We start from the raw sequence: 6,851 nt of genomic DNA on the forward strand, positions 1-6,851 counted from the left end.
GAGGTGTACTGCAGGCGGCCTGGTGCTGCTCCTGTGCTGCCTCTGGCAGGGCCTGGGAGGAGGAGGGAGGAGTGTCTGTCCTGAAGCACAGTGGCCATTTCTCCTCTTCCTGCTCAGGAAAGTACTTTGTTTATCCCAGGGATGTGGCCACCCAGAGAAGTCAAATCTCATGCTGTTCTTTCAACTGCTTTGAAAAAATGACCTAAGACTGTGTCCTTCTGTGTTTGTTTCCTGACAATATGCAGACACTGCTGGCATTCAGGGCAACTACTGTCAGAGGTGAAGGCCTTATTCTTGTTTAAGGCATGCACCACAGTTCATTCATTGCATACCAACAGCCCTAGCAAATAAGTCAGAATGAGCACTCTATCATAGACCTTTACTGGGGAAGTTTTTCTTTCTCTGCATCCATCTTACTCATTGCAAATTTTCTGTCATGCAGCCTAGAGCATCTTCCTCACCTTGGTTTTGTCCCTCTCAGACCCAGCTCATTGCCCTCATGCTCTGCAATTTTCGTAGTTTGAAACACAGCCAGTTGCTCCCTACCTGTAACTCCTAACCCGTTATAATCTACTTCAAACCCACCACTCTTTTCTGTATAAAATTTTCTGTGCAGAACCAACACGTAAACTCTTTGCTCTACAACACTCAAGCAGTGTTGCTTACTTTGCATCGTACAATGACTGCATCAATAATCTTTTTTGACTGACTAAAATGTTACTAGCCAGTGCTGAGCCTATGAAAAAGAACAGCTTTGCTTCTGATCAGATCACTTCTGGGAGAACATAAAGAGTTCTTTTACCACAACCCAGATCCTTCACATTCTCTTGTTGCACCCCAGGCTCTGAGATCTGGTGGTAAAAGCAATGCAGCACAGCAAACGTGTGCTGGTCAGCAAGTAAAGCATTGTTCTTCAAAAGACCATTGGAAAGCCAGGTGTGCTGCAGGGTATGCTGGCATGTGACTGCGCATGTCGCTCATCCCAACGAGCTACAGATTGTAAGTCAACCAGTGAAGAGAATTCAGTATTTATATGCATTAATAGAGACAGGGAAGGCTTGTTGTCTATAAATAAGATGCTGTGATTCACTCCTCCATAAATAGAATCAATTAATTCATGAGAGCCATTCTGATACAATTTTACAACAGGATTGAAAACCATCTCTATTGATCTCTTCAAATCGATTGTGCTGTTCAACACCAATTGGTACAAAGCATCATTTGGTCATCTTTATGACTCTCCTACATCGGTGCACTCGTAATGTCATTCTGTATCATTTCACATCTGCTGAATTGAGCTAATATCCCATCTGCCTCAGTGATAATGTTATGAGCTCAAACTCAGATTATGATAATGAACAACCCACTCATTTCTGATCAGAGAGCTAGCTGAGGGATTAGATTATTTTTTAAAGCTTACAAAGGTTCATTCTCTACTAAACATCGGGTTTTGCAGAAAGAAAAGTAGCTCTTCGCTTCAGGAAAAATCATTTTTTGGCACTGCAGAATTTGCTTACAGGGTTCCATGTCGCACTGCCTTCCACTTGCTGTAGAAGAGCAGACAGAAATGGCTGGGAAGTCTTTTTGCTTCCACGGGCATCTGCCCATCTAAGCGCTCAGCACTCAGAAGATCTTGCTTTTCTCCAAGTCAGTCATATAAAATCCTAAGAAAATGAGCATCTTCTGTGGGTCCGTCACAAGGATGAATGCATCCCTCCAAAGACAGTCCAACATCTCCTCAGATTTGGAAGTTTCTTCATATTATCTGCTGGAGGAATGGACTCTCAACACATCAGATACAAACGTGAAGATGTTTTTAATCCCTCCCATCGTCTGCCTTGTGGCAGGTGTCCTCGTCATTCCTTCCATCTTGTTTGTGATCTTCTCTAGGTTCAACATCCGCCAGGAGACAAGGTACATGCTGCTGGGGAACGCTCTGCTGTGCGACCTGCTCTACCTTTTGCTCTACACCCTGTCAGCTGCTCTCAGTGCAGCACGTGTAGTTCTCCCAAAGGAAGCCTGCATTCTCCAGCTGTTTTCACTGGCCGTGGCTTACTGTGGAGGATTGTTCACAGCTGCTGCGATGGTTTTGGACACGTACATAGCTATTCTGTTTCCTCTGCGCTACACTGCTATTCTGCCATCTTCGCGAGCAAGGAAAGTGATTGCATTGCTATGGGTCTGTTCTGGGGCTTTCCCTGGGGTTTTGTTCCTGGTGCTATCCAGCACTCACAGCTTTGTGCCCTGCGTCCTGGAGATGTGCGCCATCCCGGTCATAATATTGCTAACTCTGAGCGGGACCAACACAGTGAAACTCAGTTTCTGGATGTCTGCTATGGCTATCTTTCTCTTCCTGTCCCTAATATTCTGCTGCTATGGTGTTCTTTATTTTAAAACCAGGCGATCAGGTATATGGGAGAGCATCTGCTCCAGAGCCAGCGTGACATTCTTAATGCACAACACTGTGTTCTTCTTTTATTTCTCTCCACTCCTGGTTCTGTTTGTGGAATCATTCTTGTACGTTAACATTGTCATTGGACTGCAGACATCAATTTGGATCTCCCTGACGATCTGTAACGTCCTGATGATTCTGCCTAAAGTTTTGTTCCCCTTTCTGTACGGGCTTCGGTACAGAGAGATCTCAGCATCTCTCAGATCCCTTGTCAGAATTAAGCCTCTTCACCTGATGTCACCTGCTCCATTGCCTCCATCCTGAGGCAGCACAGCAGACAGCCGCATCCTTGCCTCATCAGTGGGTAAGCCTGGTGGCAATCACTCAGCTTCTGTCAGAAGGCCACAGGTCTTTCATCACATCACAGCTGGGATTGCAGCAGATGCTGCCCCGTGAAGTTCCAACCTTCGTTCTGGTGTTGGAGGAGATAGTGAGCCAAAGTCATTTCCACCCACCTGCGGCAGATGCCCTTCTGGAAAATAGAAAATGAAAAACTAGATGGTGTGAAGCAGAGGAGTGCAAAGCAAAGGGGGTAGCAAGAGCTCTTGACATGAGCAAGATCCTTAAACAAGTGTGCTGGGAGCAGAACCACTGCTTTTTTCCCTGACAGATACTCTTGCAAGGTTGGTAACTGACATCCTATTCTATAAAACATTTGAAGGAAGGTGCCTCTGCAGACCGCAGCTCCGTGCTGCACCGCATGCCCTGTGTTATCCTGTGTCTGCCTTACGGTCTCTGCCTGACCGTCTGCCAAACAACGTGCTCCCATGGAGCTGGGCTCCTGGGCTGCCTCAGGGGGCAACGAGGGGCACTGGGTGGCCGCCTCATTAGCTGAAGCAGCTGCCTGTGGAGTTGCAGGCTAAAAATATCCCTCCAAAGAGAAGTGATGTTGTTTTCAGTCTAACCGAGATTACCCCAGAGATCTGTTTTGTAGCGTGTTCTGCAAACTGCTATGTCAGCACAGCTGAGGGGAGATACATTCTGTTGTGGAGGTGGGAATGTGCAGGGACGTGGTGGGGCTGTTCTGTGAAGGGACCTCCTTGTGTGAGAGCATCTTGAAGCTGAAGTTGTTGCAAGTGAATAAACCATCTTGCATGTTTGTTTCACTCATGGCTCTGTGCTTCCCGTGTGTTTACCTGAAGGAAAGTTAAATCGCTGAGTAACCACTTTGTTTTCCGGAAGAAAAAAACTCTCTTCTCAATCGTGTTCAGTACAAAAGTAGGACCTCACAGCTGCTTTGATGTTCCACCTGGATGAAGGTACTGCAGACACTGTCCCACACCAGCTGTGTCTGTATAAGGACTTTGGTTGCAGTCTATGAGGAGGGTCTCCCATAACACAGGTAAGGATGGTAACAACACCTGTGTGCTTGGCCAGGTGCATTCAGAACATGATCAGGGCTGGAAGGCGCGAGGATGCACCCTCCAAGGCTCAGTCCTGGGCCACATTGCTACACTTCTGCCTGGTGGCAAGAGCGCCAATAACATACAGGATGTTCTCCGTGGAATATCCTTTCAAGCTTTATTGCTGGAAGCTTGCCTATATTGTAAAAGTTCAGACTAAGTAGTGAAGAAACTTATGTTAATAGCATGGAGCAAGGTAGGGCCATAGCTGACTTGGTGTAGCTGCAGGTTAGCAATGTTCAATCTTCCTGCTAACCTCTGTTAATCACAAAGCTAACCTCCAGGACAGACTCAGGCCAACTTGCAATGCCAGTTCTGTACCGCTGTCCCATGGGTGTATTTAGAGGCAGCTGGAAGTCTGGCATCACACAGAAGAACACAGAATGCAGGAGGAAGTGAACTGGTGATAATAGCAACTTAATGTACGTACCAAGCCTGTATATGGTGATATATCATAAAGACCAAGCAATAAAATGCTGCTCTGTGGAAATGTCCCTTTGAGAAAGATTGATACAGTCACCTTGTACACCTCCCTGGACTTGTTCCCTGGAATGGGGGTTTGCCTAGAATAATTAGCTGAGCTGCAATTAATTGGGTTGAACAGCAATCCAGACAAGGCATCCCCATGGAGAGCCAATGCTATCTTCTTAATGCTTCTGAATGTAGTTTGACACTGGACAGACAGGGCTTCCTAAGTAAGTGACAACCTATATATTAGCTCTTACGTGGGCTGCTGCCGTGCTGTTTGGTGCAGAAGCAGTATGTTACTGCATGCACGAGAGGAGCACGTGGTGCACCAAACCATCTGGGACTTCCCACAGCTGCCTGCACAGACCTGAGGGGGTCACAAGGGCAGGGTCACCAGCACGACGTTCCTATAATTCTTCATTCTCATAAATGTCTTCAGTTTCATCTTAAATATAGTAAGGCTTCCCCACTTGCAGTGATCAGCAGCCTTGTAAGGATGTCTCCAGAGAGCTCTGGGAGTTCAGGTGGAGGCTATTTACCACGGCCCTGCCGTTGACCTCCCTGAGGTCATCAAAGTGAACTTCTTGGATGTCAGTCTGTCTGCCCAGCACATTAAATGAAACGGAGAGCAGTCGACTCTAACATGTGATTTGGCAGCTGGGAGCAGTAACCCCTGTACAAATTGCAGTAGCACAAGTGCTGCACCTCAAGATGTATGCTGGACTCTAAGGTGTACCCCAGATGTATCCTCAGTTCATTCTTCTCTGCTTTTCTCATGCTGATGTCATCACTAAGCTCACCACTGCCATCCCTCTCCCAGCTGGGTTCACAGCCCACAAGCTGAGCTGGGAGATGGGAGCTGAGAGATGGAAGCTGGGAGCTGGGCAGTACTGGTGGAAAGGTCCATCTGTGATTCATGTGTGATCATTCCCCTGGGAGGTAGGTATGTGTGATAGTGGGGGAAAGCCAGTGACAGGAAAAGGAAATTGCAGGGTTGCTTGAAACTAGGGCTCTGCTGTGTGCAGCTCTGCCCTGTCTCTGGGGGCACAGCACTGCAGCCCTGGCAGTTTTTCCACAAACCTTGTGATTTTGGAATCTTCGTGAAACCACTGGTGCTGAATGCTTTTGTTTTGCCAGTAGTCCTTTGGATTGCGACATGAGAGAGGTGCAATCTGCATGGAAGGAACAAATCTGAAGGACAAAAAACCACAACCCTGAGCTGCTACGAAGGCATCAGAGCTTGCAGCAGAGCCTGGTGCACTGCAGGAGGAGGAGGCCTGGTGCTGGGCATCAAGGGTGCCTGCAGCCATGTAAATGACACCAGGGGCTCGGTTCTGTCTCTGCTAAGGAGAGCAACAGATTGTGCATTCTGAAGTGATTCTTCTCAAGCAAAAAAATACATGCCTTGCTGCTGGTATTGCAGGGTGAAAATCAGTAAGCCTGGGCAGGCCAGACTGGTCCACCTCGTGAAAACACACTGCAGTGGTTTATGTAAGGGACATTTATGTAAGGGACATTTCCTCATGTCTCTGGGAGGCAGAGCTGGATGGGACAGCCTGGAACAGTGGAATCATGAGAAGTGCGGCCCCTGCAGAGTGAAGGGCGTGAGGGAAGAGGATCAAGGACAACAGAGCTGCAGATGGAAGGTCTGTGGGAAGAATTAGAACACAAAAATGTCAGTCTGAGCTAGGATTACAGGAGTGATCTTTGAGGCATGGGGTACACTGAGGCAGGATTTCTATCAGGCTTTGTGGGGAAGGACACCTCTGGGGGCACCCACTGCCACAGCTGTCACACAGTGCAGCCCTGTGCAGCTCTGGGCCCCTGCACAGCCTGAGAGCTCTGCACCTGGGGTGCAGAAAACCCCTACTTTTGTCTCACACCAATATGAGAGGTTCTGTTTTTAGTATTGTATTTGGAACTACATGATCCTTGGGGTCCCTTCCAACCCGGGTGATTCTGTGATTCTGTGATATTGTATCAGGCAAAAGGAGAGACAGCAGAGAGAAGGAGAGAGGCTGGAGGGAGTCAGCACTCTCTTCTTGCACAGATTTGTTTTGTGCAGTGTTTTCTGTTTTTGATTTAATGGTGAGTTGCTCTTTCCAGCAGCTGGGCAGGGGAGGAGGGACTAGAATATGTTCCCAGCCTTTGGCCAAGAGTTTCCCAGAGTGTCCCAGGCATGACCTCTTCCGTGTTTATTTTCCCTTCTCTACAACTGACCCAGATGCCGAGACTTGAGCCTCCAACCCTGCTGGCATGTTGCACATTTGCCCCTTTTGGTACAGCATGTGACGGTCCCGGGGATCAGGCCGGCTGTAGTACCGAGAACTGTTTTTCTTTCCAGCAGGCTGTTCTGTCTGCTGGCGTTCCAGGAAGCCCAAATCCAATAGAAAAAGCCTGGTGGAGCACTGCCATCCAGCGGGGACGGAGCGGGGCTGGGGCAGATCAGGACACGTTTATGTGCAGCAGCAGGGAGGAGAGCCCCGCGGACACAGCGGCAGCCAGCCCGGAATAGAACAGAAGGGAAG

General features: G+C 48.2%; 1 protein-coding gene across 1 annotated transcript; it reads left to right on the plus strand.

The window, feature by feature from the left end:
- The first annotated feature begins 455 nt into the window (after positions 1–455).
- Positions 456–2,716, plus strand: GPR148 (G protein-coupled receptor 148). The gene has a single exon (XM_048955262.1). It carries the CDS (start codon positions 1,673–1,675, stop codon positions 2,714–2,716), a length of 1,044 nt encoding a protein of 347 aa, XP_048811219.1. The 5' UTR covers positions 456–1,672.
- Positions 2,717–6,851: the final 4,135 nt, after the last annotated feature.

The sequence above is a fragment of the Lagopus muta genome, chromosome 9, assembly GCF_023343835.1.
Source record: "Lagopus muta isolate bLagMut1 chromosome 9, bLagMut1 primary, whole genome shotgun sequence".
Taxonomy (NCBI): Eukaryota; Metazoa; Chordata; class Aves; order Galliformes; family Phasianidae; genus Lagopus; species Lagopus muta.

Bases quoted from the DNA above. Each gene is read 5' to 3' on its own strand.
- GPR148 (XM_048955262.1), top strand. From the start codon at position 1,673: ATGAGCATCTTCTGTGGGTCCGTCACAAGGATGAATGCATCCCTCCAA.